The sequence below is a fragment of the Cetorhinus maximus genome, chromosome 7 (assembly GCF_964194155.1).
Source record: "Cetorhinus maximus chromosome 7, sCetMax3.hap1.1, whole genome shotgun sequence".
NCBI classification, from domain to species: domain Eukaryota; kingdom Metazoa; phylum Chordata; class Chondrichthyes; order Lamniformes; family Cetorhinidae; genus Cetorhinus; species Cetorhinus maximus.
In genome coordinates this window covers 6,683,845-6,710,824 of record NC_135885.1, presented here as the reverse complement: position 1 = coordinate 6,710,824, position 26,980 = coordinate 6,683,845, and the positions used below count along the sequence as shown (strand labels likewise).

At 40.5% G+C, this 26,980-nt stretch overlaps 2 protein-coding genes across 2 annotated transcripts in view; both read right to left on the bottom strand.

Moving 5' to 3' along the window:
* The window catches only part of LOC144682555 (serpin H1-like), a 525,388-nt gene that overhangs the window by 400,741 nt on the left and 97,667 nt on the right, over nucleotides 1-26,980 (bottom strand). The window lies entirely within an intron of this gene.
* Nucleotides 1-26,980, bottom strand: part of LOC144683076 (UV radiation resistance-associated gene protein-like) — a 271,252-nt gene that overhangs the window by 191,476 nt on the left and 52,796 nt on the right. Inside the window, exons 4-5 of the mRNA XM_078546104.1 lie at nucleotides 21,002-21,107; nucleotides 14,404-14,530 (exon numbers count right to left, since the gene is read on the bottom strand). Coding sequence (XP_078402230.1) covers nucleotides 14,404-14,530; nucleotides 21,002-21,107 — 233 coding nt within the window. The remainder of the gene's footprint in view (nucleotides 1-14,403; nucleotides 14,531-21,001; nucleotides 21,108-26,980) is intronic.

Sequence of the window (26,980 nt, the reverse complement as noted above, 5' to 3'; positions counted from 1 at the left end):
ATTTGTAAAGATAAGGTAACTCAAATGCTAGGTTTTAGAGATTGCCAGAATAGCTAAAGAAATGGCAGTTCAAAAGGTGGCCTGTGTTTGTTGAATAAAGTCAAAATAGAAGAGGTAGACCTACAAAGCAGCAAATGGGCTTACTTAGCTAAAGAACTGGAGATGTGATGTCTACAATCCTTGAAAGAACAATGGCAGCCCAGAGGGTTTTTGGGGGGTAGGGGGAGTTAGAATTCAATTAGTTTAAAAGCATTCAGTAAACCCTGAAAGGTTGTATTAACTCCGACATCAAATAAGAAATTGTAAATGAGGGATAAAGTTTGAGGACATCGCAGAGCTATCTTTAAGATGATGGCTGGAATATAGGGAGGTTCTCTGGTTTCATTTTACTTGTGTGTTTGCTGAGTGTTAATTGCAACTTGGAACTGGTGTGTGCAGTTTGCAATTCACTGGGAGAAGATAGCCAAAGTAAATGACAGTTAAATAGACCTTCATTGTAAGCAGAGTTAAAAACGAACTATATTCACCGTCTGGAAGGTGTGTGAGGCTTAATTTCAATTTGAATTTTGTGAGGGAACAGAAGCTGGAAGATTGCTTAGTTTGAAGCTAGTGGGAGTATCTACAGTGGTCCTCACAGTCTTGTGGCAAAGTACGCAACCAGTGGACTTAGCTTGGGAGTATTAAAAAGAAACCAGAACAAGGGACTGAGGCATCCACAGTCAAGAGATGGTAAATTAAACTTTTACCTCAGAATAACTGGAATTGAGGCGAATTAAAAAGAATTTCCAGATGACTGTGACATACTGATGGGTGGTCCCCACAGAAGTAAATAACTTTTAAGATTGGTGTGCCTCAAGAAAACAGGGGAAAGAGTGAACCTAAGTATAGAACAAGTATGTTAACTAATAGTGCTCGGTTTATTTATTTTATATACGATAAAGTTTGTCTTGTTAAAAAAAGTGAAATCTTGTGGTGCAGTGCTGATGGTTAAAATGAGGTTTGGATTTTTCTTTAAATGTTGGCTATCCCTAACTGGGTCTTTACACTTTTTAAAAGTTATTGGTCTCTACAGGGATCATAACACACCTTCAAAGGTTGTGAATATTTACCCAGGTTCCTTTGCTATTGCACTCCCTAAAAATACTATTTAGATTATACAGCCTCTCCATGTTGTTTCCCCCAAGGTGCATCACAAAACACTGAGGAGGAAATGGAAGAGATATCGGGAGAGGAGTCAAAAATATGGTGGAAGACGGAGGTTTGGATTAAGTTTTTGAATTTCAAGGTGCAGGGGGAATGGTGGCTGAGGTCTGTTGTTCATGAATTAACAAGGGTGGTGGGAGATTGATACAACTGATACAGTTGGAAGAATTGAAAGGCCATACAAGAGTGGAGAGTTCAAGATGATTGTCTAGCAAAGGAAGAAACTCAGAATTAAGAAAAGAGGATTTTGAAGTCATTGTGCAAGAATATCATTTCATGAAATGTTATAAGCTTGCAATTCTATTTTTAAAAAGAAAAATTGAATAATCAGTTGCATGCTGTACACAAATATACAGCAAGGTGGTTTAATTTACATGATTTGCAACAGCAGAATCAGCAAAATGAGGAAAACTCATGGTCAAAAAATGTCTCGAGTCAAATGTATAATATCATGGTCAGCCTTGCAATTTATGAACTGATTTGCTGGAATTCTATTAAATCTCGGTTCCTAACCCAGTTGGTTCTGCCTCAGCCCTGATCAACTGTAGCAAAATCAACTTGATGCATTGGTTAACAGTCTCTAATTAGATATGGTGGAACTTGTAATCACTTCATATTCAAAATACTAGTTGATAATTTTTAATGTTGACAATTACAATATTAATATGAATAGCTGTTTGGTAGTACAGAGCTCGAGTATTGCTGAGAAAAAAAGACATGCTAACAAAGCTTTTCATCTTGCACTCATGAGCATACAGTTTGCAATTTCTTGCAAAGTAACAGGGAAACAACAATGTATATTGCATGAGAAGATAGTGTTGACCGTTGACAAGTGGTCTCTTGATTGGTAAAGGCTTTGCACAGAGAATGCAGCATGGAACAGTTAACTGCCCAGCTTCAGACTGGGCAGGATTGGTTAAGACATTACCTGGTTCATTCCCCAAGGCAATGACTGTTCTCCATGCTTTTGTTTAGTTGAAAAGGGCTCAAATTGGGGACATGCTCCCACTGTTTGCAAAGGACTGGGCCGCGTGTGTGAATATTTGTGGCTTCTAGCATGCATAAATGAGCCACACTGCAAGCCTGACTGAATCTTAAATTGATTTTCAGTGTGATTCTTAGCATAATCAGGATTGTTTAAGTATTGTGATTCTGCAGTTGGACACCTGATGTTGGACACTGTTTTGAGCTTTGCAAGCACAGGCTGGTTGGATATGGTCAGTACTTCGCCTGTCACGAAAAGCCAAAAGGACATGCTGTTTGATATGATTCGGCAATCGTTGGAACGTGCGGCCTACATACCTGCCATCACACTAGCACTGAAATTCATATGCCACATTACCCATTTGTAAAATAGGCAGAACATCTTTTTGGCTTGACGGCAGCATCCTGGTATTGGAGAATACCACTTGTTGCTACTGTATAGTAGCACCATGAAATAGCTAGCTTCACCTGTTGCTCAAATTTTTCAGACACCATGCCCTTCCAGGGTAATCCGAGGTAGACCAGGCACTTTTCAGGACCTAAAGTGGCAGCCTTTAGCCCGTTCATGAGTTTGCACGATATACAGTAAGCAATGATCTGATCAGGGTTGCCATTATCCCTCAATGGCTGTGACATGCCCCATTTCAGCATCAAGCTGGTAGAGTGAGCAAATGGTTTGGGTCCTATTTGAGGTTGCCGATAAGGACAAGCCTATAGCACGTGGAACTGTAGGAATCTCAACACTTTTATTGACCAGTGATGGCAGGCTTGTGGTAGACAACAATAAAGAACCCATTGGCAGATTTTTCAACTAATATGTAGTGGAAAAGGAGCTCGTTTGACTGCTCCATTTCGAAGGTGAATGTGAGCACAGGATGAAGCCCATTAAGGTGTGCAAGGATGCTCTTTCTTGTATATAGCAAACATATCAAAATATGCAAGGGGTAGGAGGTTAGGTGTCATTCCATCAAAGACATTTTTCTCACGGAACCTAACAAAAATGTTTGCTGGAGCTGGGCCTAGAGGGGATCCCATGGCAACACTATCAATTTGAGCATACATGGTGTTGTTAAGGCTGAACTCAACTGCATAAGTTGCTCAGTTCATAAGTTCAATGAACACAGATTCAGATATTGATGGTGCATCTAGATTGCTATGATATAGTGACGCAGTGCACTTGTCAGTGGTTTCCTCGAGTGGTACATTGGTGAATAAGCTTGCAATGCTGAACAAGCGCATGGACATGACATTGCCATCGATATGCAACTCCTGTATGGTCTTCGCAAAGGTGATGGAGTCCTTCACTGCATATGTGGAAAACTTGCTCAAGAGCTGGTTGTAGCAACTCACCCAAACATTTGGCCAAATCATGGTGTGCAGAACCAGCCATGGATAAGATAGGGCACGAAGTGACATCACTTGTGTGCATCTTGGGCAGCCCATATACACGGACGCAGTGAGCCATGAGGATGAATCCTATTATATGTACCACCCGGCAACTCATTTCTCTTACACAAGTACAAGTGTTTTTTAATCTGGCTTTCAAGCAGGGTTGTCCACTCATGCTTAGCGGCAGGTCCAATGCATACAAATTTAGACCTGTCATTAAGATTGGAGTGCATTTTGTTGACGATGACTATTCCAGTCCCATTGTCGGGTTTACAGGTAGGTTTGTCTGGGTTGATCTCGAGACCTCTCATTGCTACCAGACATTCACGTTTATTCATGTTGCATGTGAAAATCAGCTAAGTTGTTTGGGATCCTGCACTATTTGTATGCTAGATCAGTTAGGCACGCTTTCAATAATTCAGCATCTTCAGTGGACACTGGCTTGTGGTGCGATAGCTGGGAGTAGACGATTGAAAACTCAGCAAATGCCTCTTCCTGTTTGATGTGGTGCAAAGGCACAACAAAATTGAAGCCATGGACAATAATAAACTCCTTGCTTTCAGAGAGTACATGGTCAGACAGATTTATCATGTTTGGTGGCGTCATGAATTGCGCTGCCAAACTGTTTCCGCTTAAGCGAGATTACAGTGCGGGCCTGTTTCAAGCGGGTATTGTTTATGATGCAGTCATCTACTAAGACAATATAGCAGCATAAGCAGATCAAATTGAAAAGTAAAGGGAATTTTCGCATCTCAGACCAATTTTTAGAAATATTCATATTACTGCATGGTTATCTAGATTGGGTATCAAGTTTAAGACAGAATTAGGTGACCTGTCAAAACACATGGTTGAACAAAAACAGTAAAGCAAACTCGAACTTTCATATGGACCTTTCATTTCGTCTCACCATGAGTAGGAGGATTATGATCGAGATTGATAACCAGTTAATGTCAAACTGACCCACGTGTGAAACAAGCCAAAATTCCGACATTTCCTTTAACGTGGGAAGACGACAGATGGATTTTATGGTAATCAAACTGAAATTTCATGCAATTTCAAGCAGCTGATGAAAGATATGAAACCGATAGAATACTTAAAACACTTCTAGCACCCAGTGCCAGCGGCGAGGATTTCCAGGTCAGGTCTACTCTTGGTTAACAGTGCATGTTAGGTCAAGGCTCAGACTAGCACAGTATTTCCATTTCCAGATCGTCAATTAGTGGCGAAGGTCAGCCAGTTTTGTTTTGTAGATTCACAGCTACTCAGAATTAGATTGCATGTCTTGCATTGAGACGGTCGCAAGAACCTTACAACTAACGAAGATGAGAAATATTCTTTGCATTAGTCTGACCTGCATTCTAGCTCCAGATCCCCCAGGTGAAATAGCCCCTTTCAAATCAACTTTGTTACTCAATCTGACTGTAATTCATTTTTCATAATGTTGTGACATTACCTCCTGTAGAAAAATTTAGGGGGAATGTACTGGCAAATACTACTGCCCACATTCTGTCAGTGGGAATAAATCAATATTGTGGCACACCTGCAAGGTTTGAAGCATATACCCACAAAGACTCCAGTGGCTCTCAGAACGGTGCTGTATTTTATGCAACTTTTTTTTATTAGTTCACGGGATGTGGCTAGAAAGGTAGTATAAACGGATTCAGTAGTACTTCCATAAGGGGACTTGGACAAATACTTGAAAAGTAAAAAAATTCACGTCACTGGCTAGGCCAGCATTTATTGCCCATCCCTAATTGCCCTTGTTCAGGGGACATTTAAGAGTCAACCACATTTTCCATTTAACAGTTTAGTTAGAATTGGAAGGTTCTTGAGATTAAAAACGTTGAGGTAATGTGATTTTTGGTTCCAACTATTACATTACTTTCAGGTTTTTATTACCTCCTATATAACCTTTCCTAAATTCTCAAAAGGTTATATTGTTTGAATCATGACAAAATTACATTTTTCTTCAAGGAGGTCCTGGCTTTGTATACAATTTATAAAACTAAAGTTGAGTCTGCATTAGATTAAATGTACTCAAAGGGAAAGGAAAGTCTAGAGCAGGCTCAGTGACAACTTTTCTTCATGCAACAGGGGCCCAATATCTTATTACAAAAAGTTGAGCTTTTAAAAAGAATTCTTATGTGGTTAATTCTTTGCAAAGTTCAAGATTTTAAAATTATTCCAAATAATTTGAGGAGCCGGTTAATTATAAAACACAATGATTCACATGCCTAAAAGATGTCCAATGAATTATTAAGTGAAATACTTTGAGCAACATTTCTCTTCTCTTCTCCTTCCAATCAACTTCTTTCTCCATCCTTTCAAAGCGGCAAACATATTGATCTACAGGAGCTAACCATGACCCAGCACTTTAGTACCCTTTATGAATGAGCCCAGACAGAATTATAATAGAATCAGACAGCATTGGCGGTCATTTGGCCCATCGTGCCTGTGCCGGCTCTGAGGGCTTTCCAATTAGTCCCACTTCCCTGTTCCTTCGTGATAGCTCTGAAATTTTTTTGCTTTTCAAGTATTTATCCAAGACTCCTTTTGAAAGTACTACTGAATCCATTTATACTGCCTTTTTAGCCAGTGCGTTCCAGATCACATTCTGCTGCATGTCAACATCTATTTCACCAACTTTGTTGTTGGAGATGGCCAGTATTTTTAAAATGCATTGTACTGCCATGCATGCCCATTGCTTAGAGGGATTATCATCGTATACCAAATCCTCCTTCACCCAACATCCATCAATATGTACTTTGAAGATTGTCCATCATAAACAGGAACCCAAGTTATGTCCCCTAAACCCAAAAATGCAAAATTATTTATTGCTCTTAATGAAGGAACGCTGGAAGCTAACTGATTACTTTTGCAGCTAAATATTGAAGAAAACACACATAGCAGAAGACTTAAATCCTTTGAGGTTGATGAAAGAAATGCAATGACTGACATCACTTGCAAGATCATCCTATATGTATTCAAATAGATCAAAAACAATAAATCTTATTTCACAAGGCATTGTAAATTGAAGGATGAAACGACTGTCAATGGGAATTAACTATTTTCTTGACAATAAGTCCATTGTCTGCTATCATTCACATGTCTCTCAACCTCTTTCCTAGCTTGTTCGATGACATTCATCGTAACTGGGCTAAGATCCCACTTTATATACACAAGAGCTATCAAGGCAGTGTCGCAAAGACTGGCATCTCATTATCTCTGAAGAGGCACTAACGACCCCTGAGGACTGCTGAGACCAAATTCAAAGACAATTATACAAAGGACATCTCCATTTCATTACCAAAGCCTGGCCAACCAGGGCCAAGTCATCTGCTGGGACGAAGAGCCCTGCAACCTTCCTTTCAAATTCTTAATGGTTGGTACACAAACAATCTCAGGAACCCAGACAAAGGAATCTACAACCTTTGTCAAAGCCAAAGAGGTGGGAGTCACCATAACATGGCTCCCCACTAGCTGGGAGAACTAGTTATATTGCCTTGCTCTGAAGAAACATAGAAACTAGGAGCATTAGGCCATTCGGCCCTTTGAGTCTTCTCCGCCATTATGATCATGGCTGATCATCCAACTCAATAGCCTGCTCCAGTTTTCTCCCCATACCCTTTGATCCCTTTCACCCCAAGAGCTATATCTAACTCCTTCTTGAAAACATACAATGTTTTGGCCTCAATTACTTTCTGTGGTAACAAATTCCACAGTCTCACCACTCTCAGGGTAAAGAAATTTCTCCTCATTTCAGTCCTAAATGGTCTACCCCGTATCCTCAGTCTGTGACCCCTGGTTCTGGACTCCCCCACCATCAGGAACATCCTTCCTGTATCTATCCTGTCGAGTCCTGTTAGAATTCTGTAGGCTTCTATGAGATCCCCCCTCATTCTTCTGAACTCCAGCAAATATAATCCTAATCGACTCAATCTCTCCTGATAAGTCAGTCCCGCCATCCCAGGAATCAGTCTGGTAAACCTTCGCTGCACTCCCTCTATAGCAAGTACATCCTTCCTCAGATGAGGAGACCAAAACTGCACACAATATTCAAGGTATGGTCTCACCAAGGCCCTGTACAATTGCAGCAAGACATCCCCTGTTCCTGTACTCGAATCCTCTGGCTATGAAGGCCACCATACCATTTGCCTTCTTTACCGCCGGCTGCACCTGCATGCTTACCTTCAGCGACTGGTGTACAAGGACACCCAGGTCTCGTTGCACATTCCCCTCTCTCAATTTATAGCCATTCAGATCATAATCTGCCTTCCTGTTTTTGCTACAAAAATGCATAACCACACATTTATCCACATTATACTGCAACTGCCATGCATTTGCCCACTCACTCAGCTTGTCCAAATCACACTGAAAGAAGAATCATACTGACTCAACATTAACTGTTCCTCTCTCCACAGATGCTGTCAGACCTGCTGAGTTTTTCCAGCATTTTGTTTTTATACTGCCTTGCTGTACTGCAAAGAAGTCTGCCATCTTTCATCTACCAAGCAGCTCTGAAAAGGGGCTCTGTCCAGGATTGAATGCCTGCCCCTATCTACACTGTTTCTACTGGAACTTCTATACCATCACCTACAAGACTAATTCATCTCTGCATGCCTCTCTCATTCTAGAAGTCAAGTCTACTTGAAAAGTGAATTATCCAGCATTAGTTCAGCCTGATGACTTCTGTGAAGAAAATCGCCCTTGGACTTTTGATTCTGGACTCATGTGAAGCAATAATTCTTTGCTCTGTGGTCTTTGCCCTGTAAGTCTTTCTTTCTCTATCCCTCGTTTATTGTATGAATGCACAGGGACCTATGTGGCAACACCCCCCCGCCTCGTCCACTGCATTGAGTGTGTGCGAATAAACTAATCCTCCTGAGTTCACTCTCTCTCAAGTTTGCTGTGGAGCTATTAATAGAAATTGGATCACACCAAAACTGAGGGGTTGGGAAATATGTCACCACTTAAAAAGGGGAAAATCAAAATCAAAACATTGTTGTTTATGGATGGCTGGAGAGAAGAAGAAATCAGGGCTATTTAAATTAAATCCCTCCTCCTGTCCGTAACATTAAGTAAGCACCGCCCCTATTATTCATTTTGCTGTACAGTAAGCACCCGCTGTTCATGGCTTTTTTCACAAGTTTGTTCACCCGCGCGAATGCATTCGTAAACTCGACCCCGCATCGTGGTCCAAATCGGTATTGGTCCAGAAATGCCTTCAGAAATTGGAAAGATTTCTATTAAGGTTGTCAGGAAGATATAATAATGTTATTTGGAATTTATTGTAAAACAGTGGTATCTGAGTCTGAGAGAGAGACTTATATGGATTAAAGGCAGCTGGTCTGAAGGCCTCGATGTAACAAAAGATAAAGCTAGGTTTGAAATGTTAAGTAGGTAAACATGGGGGAAGTTTAGGATCTAAGGTGTAAAAGGATATTTGCATTTTTAAATAAACCAGACTAGATTGTTTTCAGAGGGGTGAAAAATGTGTCACCTAGCCAGGTGAAGTTCAGAAAGGTGTGTTTTATTTTTCCCAAAGGTTACTGGTAAAATTAGTGCTATGATAATTTTTTTTATGATCAGGGAGGTAAAGTCCAAAGACATAGTGAAACAATGGGGATTTGCATTCAAAGGGGAAAATATGTATAAAGGAGTGAAAGCTGTGTGTAAAGGTAGGCATTTTAAGATCTAACAAGTGTGAAATGCCTTATGCATTTAAGCCTCAAGCTGCTGTCTACAAATAACTTAAGTTAAGGAAACTCACTTTGAATTGGATTGTTCAGGGTATCATGTTTCTTTGCCTGGGTTTTTCAAAATCTGTGTGTCTTACTGTTGCCTTAACGAAAGTGTAACTGAGAGTTGGATTAAGTAGGGGACTTAGGAGTTATCACAGTAGTAATTTGTAGGTTTATGCATCTATTTAAAATAATTTATTCTATTAATAAAGGTTTAATTTACTTTGGTAAGAAACCAATAAGACTTGGTGGTCTTATTACCACTGAATTCAAGGCATGCATCTCGAAATTTATACAAATTGCAAATTAGTTGTGGCAGTTGTTTCAATTGCCCTCTGGGGTTTGAGCAGCTCAGCATTTACCATCAGCTGTGCCATAACAAGGTTCATTTTAACTTAGCTGTTTATCATTTCAAGGGATTACAAATGAGGGAAAGAGCCTAAAACATAACATAAGAAATAGGAGGAGTAGGCCATTCAGCCCCATAAGCCTGCCCTACCATTCAATAAGATTGTGGCTGATCTGCCCCAGTTTCTTGAAGACTGCTACAACTAATATTAAGCATTTGTCACTTCATTTGTGGCATTAATATGGTTTGGCAAAAAATGGAGTGCCGGTTCAGAATGATAAAGCATTTTAGAGTGCAGGAATGAAAATGACCAGTTTAGATTGTTCCCTTTCTGGGCCGGAAAGATTAACTGACATTGCATTAACAATTTTTTTAATTCAACAATAACAAGTTCAGGATTTACTGCCCATTACTAATTGTCCTGAGGTGGTGCATGTGATCCCCTTCTTGAACCACTGTGGTCCATCTAGACTAGGTATACCCGCAGAGCTGTAAGAGCTCCAGGATTTTGACCCAATTACTGTGACCCAATTACAGTGAAGGAACGGGAATATATTTCCAAGTCAGGATGGTGTGTAACTTGTAGGGGAGCTTAAAAGCTGTTGTTGTTCCCAGGTGCCTGCTGCTCTTGTTCTTCTAGGTGGATTATCACATCATTAAAAAGATCATTAAGTTCTAACCTTAACTTTGTGCTGTGTTTGACAGGAAATTCATGTGTTAATCCAGAAAGTTCTTAAAAATAACAAAGGCCAAAGGAGAGATGCATCAATGGTGTTACTCAAAAAACATGTGCAACTCATGCCTTATGTCTCAAATACCCTGAATTTACTTACTCATTTGCTCATTAATGATATAAAAACAGAAAAATGCTGGAAAAACTTAGTAGAGTCTGGCAGCACCTGTGGAGAGAGAAACAGAGTTAATGTTTCAAGTGCATCTGCCAGATGCTGCCAAACCTGCTGAGTTTTTCCAGCATTTTCTGTTTTGTTTCAGATTTCCAGCAACCGCATAACTTTGCTTTTATTATGCGCGTTAATGATGTTGTGCATCGTTAACATGCCATTATTTTTCCCAGCAAGGTCCTGCCAAATGAGTAAACCCACAACTTGAGTTATAACAAGTCTTCATTGCAGTTTACACTCAGTCTAACTTATCATCACTTGTCAGTAAGAACTGCATTCAGGCTGCATTATTAAGTCATCAGCCTTTTTGAGGCACTTGGTCAGCTTTTGCTAGTTTGCTAGGTTGGGATATGTGGAACACTTGTTATTCACCCCCCACCCACCTCCCAAATCACCCACATGATAAGTATGCAACTGAGATGGGAAACTACTTTCAAATTGATCATATCAAAGTCTCATCACACCAAGGGTTAAAGTAAAAGCAAATCATCACTAAGACTGCAAGTCTTGCAACAGAATTCTATAAGTTTGGCTGATAACTGTAGGACACAGCAGTGTCAGCCGTAGCTGCACTCACACCTCGAGTTCAAGGTTTGTGGGTACAAGATCTACATCACAGCCTTGAGCACAAGACCAAGGCTAACACTCCCATGCAACCGTGAAGAAGTGCTGAATGGTGGGAGGTGCTCTCTTTCAAGATTGGATTTTATTTCGCATGAGCCTACATCCACTGATGAGGACAGATAAAGATTCCACAGCACTATTTCAAAGAGCAGGCAAGTTCTCCCCAGTGTCCTTCCTAATATTTATCCCTCAGTCAACATCAAACAGATTACCCGGTCATTATCATATCGCTATTTGTGGAATCTTGCTGTGTGCAATCCGCTGCCATATTTTCCTTTACAACAGTGACTACACTTCTAAAATACTTCAGTAGTTATAAAGCGTTTTGGAATAATCTGAGGTGCCTATAGAAAGGGAAGCCTTTTTCTCGTCTAAGGAAATGTTGCTGATAAACAAAGAAAACTAAAGACAAGCACCTTAGACATGAATGGGGTTTAGGTCTGTCTAAGATGAAAAGGGTAAGAACAAAAAAAAAATCATGTCAAACATTCCTATTTATAGGCTTTCTCCGAAGAGTTCATCTGTTGTAGCTTTTAAATAGCAGGCCACCAGCAATTAGGTGGCACAAGCTGGTTGAGGGGCTTGTAAAGAGAGGCAAGGGGGGAGGAAATAGCCCCATTGGTCATACGCACGTATACTGATCTCTTCCAAACAGTTACTAGACTGCATTTCAGTGGGGTGTTAAAAGAAAAATCAAAACCATACTGTCTGATTACGTATCTTGCCATTTGCCTCTGTTGTTTCAAAATCCCCTGAATACCCCATTGTCTGATTACTCCTTTATTCAACAGCTGAAACAGACAATTCAAAGGGAATGAGTTCAGCATTTACATTCTAAATTCATCTTCCTTAATTAGATGCTTCACTGATGAATATACTAACCGTTTGTATATCTGTGAATTATGTAGGTTACTTTAGCAACACTTGCAGAATTGGTAATATGCTTTCACACTCTTCTTTAGTAATTGCAGTTTCTCTATTATTCCATTATGAAGCATAACATTCGGTCATGAGTGAGTTACGGGTATGCACAACAGTGAGACATTGGATTCAAACCAACTACAGTAATCCTATCTAATTCACCCCCTCCCTAAGTCATTCATTATCCTGCTGTACACTGACAATACAAATTTCCTGGTTTCCTCAGGGCACTTTTATCATACTGTTGACAATGGAAGAACTGACATTGGAAAGAAAAAATTGATGAGAGCTGCATGTCTATATGGATGTCCTTTGTGTCTGAGTAAAGAATGAAGTTCTTCAAGGAGCCAAAGTGATGAGGGATTATATACAGTTGTTGCTCTTCATTCTGTTGAAATCAATAACACCCAACACATTCATGTCAAGGCCTCAAAACTCCTTCACCACACATTCCTCATTAAAGCCAAAGCTTTTAGGGTCACAAAATCACTAACTCTATTTAACTTATTTTCTCTCCTACATGTTTGGTGGCCCTCAGTTAAAAAAATTCTTCTGAATGCAAGCTTCAGACTTATCACAGGTTGTTTAAAACCAACAAACACCAACAGCCTAAATATCCTGGCGGGTATCGCTCCCCCTGATATAAGAAGAATGGTAGCCAGCAAGAAAGAGCGACTCCATCAAACATCAGAGAGGCACCCTCTACATGGTCATACACCTACACCCAGCCGCCTAAAGTCAAGGAAGAGTTTCATGAACAGTGTTGTTCCATTACAATCAACCCCATCTGAAGATTGCATCGCCTTGTGGAAGGACCGGCTCGCCAGTCTCAAACAACCCCCAGCGATGGAAATTCTACCGGATGAAAGCCTTCTCCTAGGAGCTAATTGCAACTGGGCAACCTGGAAGTGCCTTAACAGACTTAGGACTGGTGTAGATCGTTCAAAGGTGTCACTAAACAAATGGGGATATACAACCAGCCTGACAGCTTGTGAATGTGGAACTGAGCCACAGACTATGCAACATCTCCTGCAATGCCTATCGCTAGAGGAACCCTGCACTGTTGCAGATCTTGCCGAATTCAACAGCAAGGCGCAAAAATGTGTCCAGTTCTGGCTGGGCCATGTATAGACAGTCCGTTGACACGATAAGAAGAGGAGTTAAAAAAAAACTTCTGAATGTACAGTGGAAATATTTGCGAAACCAACTAAGTATTAAGAATCTTTAAGTATTAATGGCTGCTACGAATAAGCATTTATGTTAACTAACACATTTGATTGTTTTTGGAGAATTGATGGGTTCAATTACATTAAGACAACTTGATGTAGTCAGCTTCACTGTGTTGAGCTTCACACATTTTCACTAAATACATCCTATTATTTTTAATACCTAAACTAATAGCAATGAGTCGCATGTCAAGGGATTTGACTGTTAACCATTATGAGAAAAGATGGAATTTCAACAATTATCTTCTCCAAATTGCTAATTTCTTGTGAAAATTGCTGTACATCAACTAGCTGTTGACAGACTCTCTTGACATACCTGCCCATTTCAACTAAAATTAGTTAATACATCCTTTGGCATGTAGTTAAGAATGAGCAAAAGCACTGCAGCAAAAGGAAAAGATCTGAAAATGTGGGGCATTTCTCCTATGTACGCACATGTCCCTACACTGAGTTTCCCCAGAGGCTATAAAAGAATGAAGTAACTTCAGATTAAACCCATCAAGAAATCAAAGCTCGAGGGGAAGCATCAGTAGCCAAACCAGTTCTGCAAAAGTTACACAGTTTATGTTGAAGCCTGAGTGGGAGAAAGAACTAAACAGCAAGTACATTATACTTGGTTAACAGAGATCTATCCCGAATATACGTTACATGAAAACGAATCTACCGATTTTCAAGTAAATACTGCTGCACCAACGCCCCTAGATTATTTAAAAAACAAAACCAAATCAAGGCTAAATGTTATCTCTGCTGCATGACACTATTACTTCTTGATATTCGACTTAACTCATAAAAGTGGGTTGTTCCTGTAACTTTACTACATACTCAGTCCAAGTTATTGCCTTTTTTTAATAAAAAAAACATCCAAATATCCGAAACAAATGTTTGATATATAATTATATGTGTGAAAATGCTATATAAATATTATTTCTGCCATTATGTATATTAAAAACAAACAAGCTGCATAAAAACATCTCAAAGACATCCTTTGCCTTCACCCCTACCTCATAACAAAACAACCAGAATTTTAATTATATTTTTAAAAAGGCACTGGTACATATTCTCACCTTTGTCCTGGAATGCAATCCGCTCCTTCTGCAACACCTCCAATTCTCGCCCAAGTGCCTTCTCCTGTCTCTCTAGTTCATTCCGAAGCACTAAGATCTTCAGCTGCAAACGTTCCCGTTCCTTTTTCTAAAAATGAAAAGAACAATGAAACAGTTTTAACTCCATAAATTGCCGACTTCATTCAACAGCCTTCCCCCACCCACTAAATTACAACACAGCTAACTGGTGGTGAAGTTACATTTGGAGATCATTGTTCTTTGGTTGCACAACTAATGGTGCCACCATTGGGTGCTCCAGCATGCCAATGCTACTACCAGCTGTACCAGTTTCCAAGCATGATTTCATGCATAGAGGCATCTCAGTTTTAAAAGTTTTCTGTTGTAGATTGGTGCAATGTAGAGGTGAGGTTTTAAGAGAAGTTATCCTCAGATACTTGGTTACCTTCGAGTGAATGGTTCACAAGTGGAATTGACAAAGATTTGTGACCAGATTTGCATCATCCACTTAGAAAGAATGTGACCCAATTTGCCCAAGCAGGCCAAATTTCAGCAAAGACCTCTTGGCAATTAGTTGTTTGACACCAGAAATACTAATTGTGTTTAAAAAAAAAAGCAAATAATTTGTTCAAATTTGAAAACTGGTTTCAGTGGTGTATAGAAGACATCCTGCTAGAATTTTCACAGGACTTTTCCTGATCTCTCACCCCAGCTTTATCAGAAGGCTGACAGGTTTGCTGGTGAAGTGGTTAAAAACTTTGTTTCTCTGAGGGATGGAGTGGGGGCAACAGTGTGAATTCTCTTATATGCCAGGAGTTTGGCAGAACCCCACGAGTATTCTCCCCCATTTTGTATACAACTATTTATATACCAAGCCATAAAACCAATTTTCTCTTCAATTCATTCTTGGGATAGGTGTGTCGATGACAAAGCCAGAATTCAAATACACTGTCCTACAGGCTGTTCTTCCTTCCCACGTCCACTCTAATTAAAATCAATATTTAGCATCAAATGCATTTCTACATCTGAAATGTACTTTATAACATTACATCTATCTGGGGGCAATCAGATGGAATATCTGAAGGTGAAGTCAGATTACACCGAACATTACTAGCTTCTGGTGAAAATCCAAATCTGTTGTAGGATATGACAGCACCGAAAAACAGACTTGTTTGCACTGTTCACTGAACTGTGTGGCAAATCAAACAAAGACATCATTTCACACACAGCAAGATGCCTCAAAGCACTCACATTGGGAAGAAAATGGCAGAGGTGAAGAGTGAAAAAAGATAAAAAGTGGACAGAGTGGAGGAAGAAACCAAAAGGCACAGAGGAACACAGCAGTTACTGTGAAGATTTTTAAAAGCAGAAAAGGAGATAAGAACAACAGACCAGAGACTTCTAAAGGACTGATATGCAGTGGCTCAATGGGCGGTCGCCAACAGTAGAGAAGAGGTGGTGGTGAAGGTCGGTTTTAGAGTGCAAGCAGTTCGTGCAATTACATTATGCAAATTGGATGAAATCAGAGAGATTTGAAACGTGGACAAAGCTTTAATTCAATAGGGAAAGAAGTTCTTGGAGAGAATTGGGCTCACTACTAACAACATTCCCTGGCAACAAGTGCAGAACCCTGAATAGTGCTGTAGTTATGAGTAAAACGCAAGGCAAATCAGTACAGTCACTGTCATATTATTCAGGGAATGTTTAAAGTTTCACAAAACAGCGTAAGAAACTGAGGCACCAAAAGAAAACCCCTTCTAAAACTAGATATGTAATTAACCATATGGTTAACTATTTTAAGCACCATGAAAACTGTAAATCAAAGGGAAGAAAAAAGTTGTCCCTTCCTCAGAAAACATTCCATCTGCACAGTGTACCTCAGTGGATAATGCTTTGAAATAAATGCTAAATGGGAATTCAGATGAATGAGAACATGTCGCTCATTACTGCAAGGCATCTCCATTCTAGATCACACGTTTCTGTAGCTTAAGTTAACCAGCACTGTCCATCACAATTTAACACTGAGGTGCTACAAAACTGTCTGCAACAGTTTACTTTTTTAAAAAAGGGATCTCCGAATTAGACAGCAGTTATGTTTTCACAGATGTCTACATTTAACCAAAAATAGAAAATGGTCATGAAAACGGAATGAGGGGATGAAAATTGCTGCAGTTCTGAACAACTACAGCTGTAACCTCAGCTGGAAATGATGCCATAGGTTTATACATTTGGACAGAAAGCTGCGAGATAAATGGCTATAACGTAATCAACAACATGACATTTCTGGGCAATGAGTCTTTTAAACTACTGCTTTCAGACAGAATCTAGCACAGACTAAAAGCTCTCCAGATTGAGTTGGGTGTTACTACACTAGAAAGCTGCAAAATGCAAAATGATGGATATATTCCAGCACAGATGTGACGTCTACAAAGAAAGCACCAAGAAATAACACGGGTAACGGAAACAATTACAAAATGGTCAGGTTAATTAGTTCACTGAAAATACACAAGACTATTTTTTAGGATTGAGTTTCCAGAAAGTTACATTCTATACAGCAAGATAGCTACTCAAAGCTGAGTGTAATTTTATCTCTTCATGAATTTTGCCATCAAAGTGGTGGCAGGAATTGAACCATTGGCACTAAATCACCGAAGCCAATGTCAAACAATCCCAGGTTTTCTATAGTAGAGGTTAGATAGAGAGTAAAGTTCCCTCTGCTTTTCCCAAAAAATACTTATCCCAAACTGCAAAACAGCAAGTCTATCACACCAGTGCGTCACTTACCATTTCCCAAACCAGCCACTTTGGAACCAGGGTAATAATGCCAGGCTCAATTAGTGCCAAATGAAGGCCACTGAGTTCAGCACCCTCAAACTCTTGCCCAGTATCTCCTCAACCAGCTTCCTCAATACGTCAATACTATTCACTGTTTGTCCGGCTGAATTCAAAAAACGTTAACCAAAGGGACAACTAAGAAACCATAGAAAAGTTACAGCACAGAAGGAGGCCACTCGGCCTATCTTGTCCATGCCAACCTGAGGACACCCAGGTGCCCTTTCTAATCCCACCTTCCTGCACCCGGCCCATAGCCCTGCAGCTTACAGCACTTTAGGTGCAGATCCAGGTACTTTTTAAGAGTTTAGAGTTTCTGCCTCTACCACCAACTTGGGTAGTGAATTCCAGACACCCACTACCCACTGTGTTAAAAAGTTCTTCCTCATGTCCCCCCGCTACACCGTCTGCCACATACCTTGAATCTATATCCTCTGGTTCTAGAATTCTCCACCAAAGGAAACAATTTTATCCTGTCCACTCTATCTATTCCCCTCATAATTTTGTACACCTCAATCAAGTCACCTCTCAGCCTTCTTTGTTCTAAGGAAAATAACCCCAACCTATCCAATCTCTCCTCGTAGCTACATTTTTCTAACCCTGGCAACATTATTGTAAACCTCCTCTGCACTCCCTCCAGAGCTATTACGTCTTTCCTGAAATGTGGTGACCAGAACTGCACGCAATACTCCAGTTGTGGCCTCACCAGTGTTTTATACAATTCCAACATTATATCCTTACTTTTATATTCTATACCTCTGCCAATGAACATTCCACTTGTCTTCTTTACAACCTTGTCGACTTGAACTGCTGCCTCCAGGGACCTGTGTACTTGTATGCCAAGATCTCTCACTTCATCTGCCCCTCTTAGTATATTCCCATTTATTTTGTAATCCCTGTAACTGTTTGACCTCCCTAAATGTATGACCTCACACTTCTCCATGTTAAAATCCATATGCCACTTTACCGCCCACTCCACCAACCCATCTATATTGTTTTGGAGATTATGGCTATCCTCTACACTATCCACTACTCGGCCAATCTTTGTGTCATCTGCAAATTTCCCAATCGTGCCCCCGACGTTCACATCCAAATCATTAATATATAACACAAACAGCAAGGGTCCCAACACCGAGCCCTGTGGAACACCACTTGAGACAACTTTACATTCGCAAGGGCATCCATTGACCATTTCCTGTTACAAAGCCAACCTTTTATCCAGCTTGCCACATTACCCTGAATACCATGGGCTTTTACTTTCCTGACCAATCTGCTATGTGGGAAATGCCTTGCTAAAATCCATGTTCACAACATCCACAGCACTACCTTCATCAACCCTTCTTGTCACTTCCTCAAAGAATTCAATCAAATTTGTGAGGCAAGACCTTCCTTTAACAAATCCATGCTGACCATCCTCGACTAGTCCATGCCTTTCCACAAGACAGTTAATCCTATCTCTCAGGATTGATTCTACTAATTTGCTCACCACCGATGTAAGACTAACTGGCCTATAATTGTTTGGCATTTCCTTTGATCCCTTTTTAAACAATGGAACTACATTTGCATTTCTCCAGTCCTCCGGTACCTCCCCTTTATCTAGTGAAGATTGGAAAATCATCCTCAGAGCATCTGCTATCTCGTCCCTGACATCCTTCAGCAGCCTTGGAAACAATCCATCTGGCCCTGGTGACTTATCAACTTTCAAGGATTTCAACCCTTCGAGTACTTCCTCTCTCTTTATGACTATCCCATCCAATATCTCACAGTGTTCTTTCTGGACTACTATATCTAAATCCTCCCTTTCCTTTGTAAACACGGAGACAAAATATTCATTCAAAACCCTTCCCACAGCCTCTGCATCTGCACACAAGTTTCCATCTTCATTTCTGAAAGGTCCCACTTTTTCCTTAACTAACCTTTTAGCATTAATGTATTGGTAAAACATCTTTGGGTTATCTTTAACTTTACTTGCTAATCTTTTTTCATGCCCTCTCTTTGATTTCCTTTTTCACTTTGTCCCTGCACTTCCTATATTCGTCTAGGCTTTCTGCAGTGCTTAGTTCTTTGTGCCTATCGTAAGCTTTCTTTTTCTGTTTGATCTTCCCCTGTATTCCTCTAGATAGCCAGGGAGTCTAGATTTGGCAGTACCACTCTTATTTTTGTAGGGGACATGTCTACTTTGTACAATTAGGATCTAGCTTTTTGGTGCTTCCCACTGGTTTTCCACTGTTTTATCCTCCAGCAGTGCTGTCCAGTCCACCTTAGCCAAGTCCCTTCTCATTTCTGCAAAATTTGCCTTCCCCCAGTTCAAGACTTTTACTCCTGCCTTATCTCTGTCTTTTTCCGTGGTAATGCTAAATCTAACTGAATTGTGATCACTGTCCCTAATATGGTCACCAACTGTCACTTCACCCACTTGCCCTTCTTCGTTCCCCAAGACTAGGTCTAGAATTGCATCTCCTCTCGTTGGATTTGTCACTAATTGGTTGAAAAAAATTTGCCTGGACACACTGCATGAATTTTTCTCCTTCAGTGCCCCTTATCTTGTTTGAATCCCAGTTGATATTATGATAGTTGAAGTCTCCTACTATTGTTGCTCTCTTGTTCTTACAAGCAGAAATGTGCCTACATATTTGTTCTTCTGTCTCCCTTTCACTATTTGGGGGTCTGTAGTATACTGCCAGTAGTGTGACTGCCCCTTTTTTATTTCTAAGCTCAATCCATCTTCTTTTAAAAATCTGCTTTGTTGCCTTTGGCCATCTCCCCAGACTTCTCTCCTAGACCATAGACTGTCTGCAGAGAGGAAGAAGCAAGTGAAATCCATTTAAGTTGCTCCGCAACACAAGGCATCATTGGGATAGTAGTTCACCATATGTGGAACTACAAGCATGTATCCATATACTGCTACTTGGTGGCATGCCTTAGTGCTCCACTATTTCTCAAGTAAATTGTAGTTTGATAGAATAGCATGATTTCTCTTTAAAGAAAATGGCTAATGCTGTTAGCAAACTATTGCACGAAGAATATGCCCAGATTTATTTTTACTCTTTCAAGTGATGTGAGCATCGCTGGCAAGGCCAGCATTTGTTGCCCAACACTAATTACCCTTGGGAAGATGGTGATAAGCCACTTTCTTGAACCTCTGTAATCCATGTGGTTCAGGTCCTCCATGATCCCCCTGCCACTGACACCCTGCCAACCGACCCCTCCCCCAACCACACCCCCCACACTGAGCACCTGGCCCAAACCACTGACCGACCACCAACTCCGACCCTACCCCAACCATCTGACCCACCACTTCCTCCCACCCTCCCACAACCGACTATTCGACCCGACACCCCTGTCCCCCTGACCGACCACCCGGCCCTACTCCCCACCGCAACATCTACCCACTTACCTTACAAACCCACCTTAGCCCTGGCTTGAAAGTGCTGGACCTTTAAACGAAGCTGCTTTAAAGCAGCTCGTGCCATAAAAAGGGGGTGTGGCCTCTATGTCCAACTGTGGAGCCCTCAACTGAAGGCCTGAGGAACGCCATGCCCTACACAGTTCTCACCCGGCCTGAGTCGAAAGTTAGGCCGAGAAAGGATCACCTGGATTTTAAGGTAGGAAACTAGGAGCAGAATGGCAATTCAACTGATTGGCACTCCACTGAAGTTCAGACCCAATACTGGCTGAGTTTTTTGCTTACACACTGCTGTTAAAAGTGCTCACAGTTCTTCAAGTTCAAAAATGGATATTTAAGACATACAAATGATACTTGTCTTACCATTTTTGTAGTAGATGCAGTTAGTCTCAATTTCTCCTCGATTTCCTTGCCTACTTTCTGAACAGTTACCTGAGTCTGTTTTATTGCACGTTGAGCAGTATGAAGTCTGTAACATGAGAATGAAAAACAAAACCAGAAATTGAATTCATCCATTCACAATACCCATTCATCAGAATAATGGGAAATCCTTCCCTCTGGGCAGCCATCCCCTTTAGTAATAGTGTGAAGCAGTATGAATTCACTTTCATCAGTGAGCCCTGCTTGTATTTTCAGGATAGTTTGGAGACTGCTCAACTAACTCACGTTGCAACTGAAAAGAAAGAAACATGACTGGTCTCCTGTCAAAGTAATTCTATTGAAGGGGGAAATTGAGGAAGGAACAAAAAGGACAACCATAAGTGCCATCCATTTTGAGAAAGCCGACTCATTACGACAGCAACAAACTTGATATAGTATAATGGCAACGACATTTAATAAGGAATTTATCCCTTGATTGATATGGATTAAAATGTTGTTAGCATCATTGGCATGAGCCATTGGGTAGCTCCATCTCCTAAGTCACATCAACTGGCTCTCACCATCTGATGCACATATGCACAAAAATTCATTTTAAAAGTTAGAATGGAGAACTTAATTTCAAAACAAAAACAGAATTACCTGGAAAAACTCAGCAGGTCTGGCAGCATCGGCGGAGAAGAAATCAGTCAACGTTTCGAGCCTTCATGGCCCTTCGGCAGAACTGAAGCATAGTTAGAAGAAGGGAGAAATATAAATTGGTTTAAGGTGGGTGGCGGGGTGGGGGGGGTGGGGAGAGAGAGAGAGACATTGAGGGTGTGGTGATTGTGGAGATGAGCAGATAATCAAAAGATGTCACAGACAAAAGGGTCAAAGAGGTGTTGAAGGTGGTGATATTTGTCTGAGAAAAGTGCTAATTAAGAATGGAAGACAGGATATTCAAAGTACAGCTCTAGTGGGGGTGGGGTGGAAAGACTAACAAGGTTTTAGTTTAGATTTAAAAATAATGGAAATAGGTGGGGAAAGAAGAATCTATATAAATTATTGAAAAAAAAGCGGGGTGGGGGGGGAAGAAACGGGGTGGGGATGGGGGGAGGGGGAGTTTAAGATCTAAAGTTGTTGAATTCAATATTCAGCCCGGAAGGCTGTAAAGTGCCTAGTCAGTTTGGAACATACCACTTGTGTTACACTGGGACACAAGTTGCTTTCTTACATTCCACCAATTAAAAAGGATATAACTAGCACACAAGATTTCACAGCACCAACAATTCATACAAAGATTATATATTTTGGAACATCTGCCAAACTTGCCACAAAATGATTTTCAAATGATCAGAAAGAATGATTATCGCCAATCTTACGCATTGCAAAGCTCCATTTCAATTTAATATAAAAGCAAAATACTGTGGATGCTGCAAATCTGAAACAAAAATAAAAATAGCTGGAAAAGCTCAGCAGGTCTGACAACATCTGTGGAGAGGAAGACAGTTAACTTTTTGAGTCCATATGACTCTTCATCAGAACCTGTTCTGATGAAGAGTCATATGGACTCGAAACATTAACTGTATTCCTCTCCACAGATGCTTCAGATCTGCTGAGCTTTTTCAGCTATTTTTGTTTTTGTTCCATTTCAATTTAATTTAGCTGCAATATCAGCAGTAGATTTAACCAGAGTAGATTTGGGTTAAAGCTGGTTACACTTGGAAATCTTCATTTCTACTGCAAAAATAGTCAAATCTGTTTAGTTGTTAAATAACATTCTTACTTAGAATGGTGGGGGAACTTTGTGGGGAGGTGAAGTGAGGGAGAGGGATTCCTACACATCACACTGAAAAGCCAGTATCGTGCTCAGAGAATCATAGTACGATACAGCACAGGAGGTTGTTATTCAGCCCAACCTGACTGCACCAGGTCCGTTGATAGAGTTATCAAAATGGCAACGGATGAGACCTGATTGCGTTGTGGGTACGTGACACACCCCAGCCCACAGTAGAGCAGCCGGCCTAGATAATACCTGTGGATCTGCATTCAACATGCATTAATAGGCCGAAACAAAAAAAAGTTTCAAACAAGTGTAAAATGGCAGGAACATTTTCACACACTGCCACAAAAGGCACTGCTCATTGAATGGACTGAGTGGTAATTCTGAACAAAAACACAAGCCTCAAATCGCAGTAAATGTATGGCACATTTCAACTCTCAGTAATCTTTGGACGCATTAAAGTGAAAACCTGACTATTTATTTTGGTTCAGAAAAGCCATTCCAGTACCCCACAGATTAATCTTTCAAAGCTCCGTTACAGCAAGAACAATTTATGGCTTGATTCTATTTGCTTAGTGCAAGCCTGTCAGAGCACGGCCCCCACCCAAGCCACATTTTATTACTTCTGGAGACGGGTACAGATATACACATACAGACATGGGTGAATGCACCAGATATTATGGTCTTTGGCCATACAGTTCAGGAGGTCCCAGGTTTGATTCCTGATCTGTGCTGAATTAGCTGATCTCAGTCAGGGCTGGAGTAAGGGCAAGTAAGGGTGCTAAAATTGGTGACAGTGGCCCAGAGAAGAAATTGATCACTCAGGGGCTGATCTGCTTATCATGTTTATTTGGGGAGAGAGAGGAGAGTTTAGTTGCGTAACTGAACATTGTCCATTTCCTTTATGGTGGTACAAAAATCTATTGTGTTATGGGGTGTCTGGTTATGCAAATCACTGTCTAGCATGTAGACTCAGTTAATTGAAAACCGCATGTAAAAATCAAGTGTCTATTGCATGGGCAGAATGCCATTTCGGTTCAAGTGAAAAGATGATAGTTTTGTTTTAAAAAATAAGGTGAAAGATGAGTTACAATCTTAAATATACTACCTTAAAAGGCAGTGGAAGCAGATTCAATATCAGCCATCAGGTTTTGGATATTTTTTTTTCAGCTATAAATTGCTATTCTATGGGCAAACAACAGGGGAGTGGGGCTAATTAATAAGCATTTTCAAAGTACTGCCACAGGCATGATGGACCAAATGGCTTCCTTCTGTCCTGTATAATTCTAGGTCTTTCTGTACAATGGCAGAAAGCCAAGCTTTAAGAACCAGCCAACACCCACTGATAACCCGTAAAAAACAGCCATTATTGAAAAATTGTTATCTCTAACATCTAACAGCTAGAGAGGTTTAGAAGCTTGGATAAAGTCTGGCAAATTTGGTAATATCTTGGATCTATTTAAGTATTACACCTGATTCAATTGTTCCAGTTCTAACTGAATAGTGAGTCTCGACATAAATTCACTTGTTTTCTCTCAAATCCTCACCCAACATCGTGACTCTTCCAACAGAATTGTGCACACACAATCAGGACCAAAACCCTGGTAGATATTCCAAATCACTCACATCCCCTTCACCATCCACAAACCCCCGATTCCCATGACCACCTTGCTGACTGGTTGAGTAAAGCCAATTCTGTACAAACCAGGAATCAAGCTGGGCAGTATTTACATAGTAAACCATTTAGAATGTCAAGTACAACATCTCAATTAAACAGCTGAATGAAACCAAATGTCTGAGTGGCTGCCTTTGTCATCAAACCAGAATACAATTCAAAAGGTGTTCTATAAAATGGTGGAACCGTTGCACTCCACTCTCCCATTTTTGCATTTGAAACCTGTCAACCAGTCTCCTGCAGACTGATTGGATCCAAAAGAATGGCACAACATTCAATTTGCACCCAGGAATTGGAGATAAACTCATGCTATGGACTCGATTTAGTTGGGAGACAGGGTAGGGATAAAAGATTTATTCTGATCTCATTGGTGGGATATGATAAGTGATCTTCCACAGAATCTGTACTAGGGCTCAGTTTTTCACCATACTTTATATGTATAAAGCAATAAAGAGTTAAATATCAAAGTCTGCATATGGTATTAAGTTAGGATGTATAGTAAGTTGCATGGAAGGGAACAGGAAGTTACAATGGTACAAGCAGATAATTGAATAAGTAGAACTATGGCAGATTGAGTTCTATGTAGAGGAGTGCAGACAAATCAAAAAAGTTTCAAATGTTCAGAGGCCAAGAACATGTGGCCAAGCAAAGTAACTGAGAAGCCCATGTACACAAATCATCAAAAGCTAAGTGAACAGATACAAAAAGTAATCAGAAAAAAGGTATTTGGTTTTGCACACCAATCCTTAGAAAAGATATTGGCCTTGGGAGGGAGACAACACTAATTCACCAAAATGATACTGGTGCTTAATAATCAAGGTGCATAAACTTGGGGTTCCATTCCTTTGAGTTTAGACTGTTGAGGGGTGATGCAATCGTGGCATTTAAAATCTTGCTAGCATAGATACAGAAAAACTATTTCTTCTGGTGAGGGAATCCAGTACAAGAGATTAGCAAAGAGTTGTGGAAATCACCCAAAAGTGTGTGGATGCTGGGGGTGGATTAAAATTTTTTAAGGAGATGGACAATTTTTGTTGAATAGGTGTACCAAAAAATGTGGATCAATGGCGGCTAAATGGAATCAAGAGGCAGATCAGCCACAATTTACTTGAAGGGCACGGATCAGGCTCAAGGGGCTGAATGGCCAACTACTACCGCTATGAACATGCATTCTTTAAGCTTTTGCATTAACTTAAGTGACTGTGCGCTCTCAATTCTCCATAAACAACAGAGGGAATATGCCTGCAGGCTCTCTGGCCAAAGGAAACAAGGACCAATTTCCACGTTGGGCCTCCATGGCCAATACTTCTCAATTTGACAAGCTAGTTATTACCTCTGATTTCATCGTTCTTTCTAACTTGTCAAGTCAAATTCATTTGGAGTGAGGCTTTCTCATTTTGATTCAACAATGTAACCTACTTCAATGCATCTCACTCTGAAAAGTAAACATTCCCTATGTTAAAGTGGATTTACAATCAATTTCATTCATTTTGATCATAAATCTCACTCCTAACATTTCCCTCATGCTGACAGCTCTGGGTATAGTGGGAACCACAGGACAAAAAAAAGTTTCAAAGACACAAGGGAATTGCTTATTGGCTGTGCCTTCATGACTGAGCATTAACAATCGTTTCCTCAAGAATAGGGGATGGTGTCAGAAAATTTAAAAGATATAAAACTTGCTTAATTCTTCCTAATTTTTGTCAGCATTCTTGTATAGGTTCCCACATACCAAGAAAAGAAACGGTTATTCAGGGCTAGTTCTTCAACTTGCCTAGGATTGTCAAGTGGCTCTGATGGATTCCACTCATTACCAACATGCATGTGAAAAGGGAAGTGGAGGAGGAACCAGGACTAAAAATGGGCAGGTAGGGTTAAGGAAAATTATTACCTTCCAACAAAGCAAGCAATTTTCGTTGCAAGATGATGCCCAAATCTGCTAACCAGTCAAAAAATAAAAATCACCCGTTTACCCATCAAATGAGCCATCAATCTTCTATTGGAGGATCCAACAAAATTCACAGCACAGGAAACTTGGAGGGAGCAGAGGAGGGAATCTGCACAAAAGCCAGGACTCTTCTAATGGCACTAGCTGCTGTATTCCAATAAGAATGAGTTTAAATGTCCTAAAGCTTGTGTGTGTTAGTGGGTCAGTGCAAAGGGGACAGGGTGGGGTGGTTGGGTATAGGTCAGGTCAGGTCAGGAGTCAAGGGCGTCAGTTGGATAGATACCCAAGAGTTATCCTAGGTTTTTTTTCAGCCCAACATATCCTGGGTAACTGCCTAAGTAACTAAGTCGGAACTATCAAAAGTCTCCAACTCCAGCTCAGAGTCCGAAACTTTATCAGAGGGAGCTGGGGAATTTCCCATTGGAAGTTCAAGTTTCCCAGGCCCTTCCCACTGTGATGAATATTTAGTTCATGGCTCATATGAATATTTTAGAGGGGAGGTGAGAGTGACTGCTCTTGACATCAAGGCAGCATTTGACTAAGTAGGCATCAGGAAGCCTAGCAAAACTGGAGTCAATG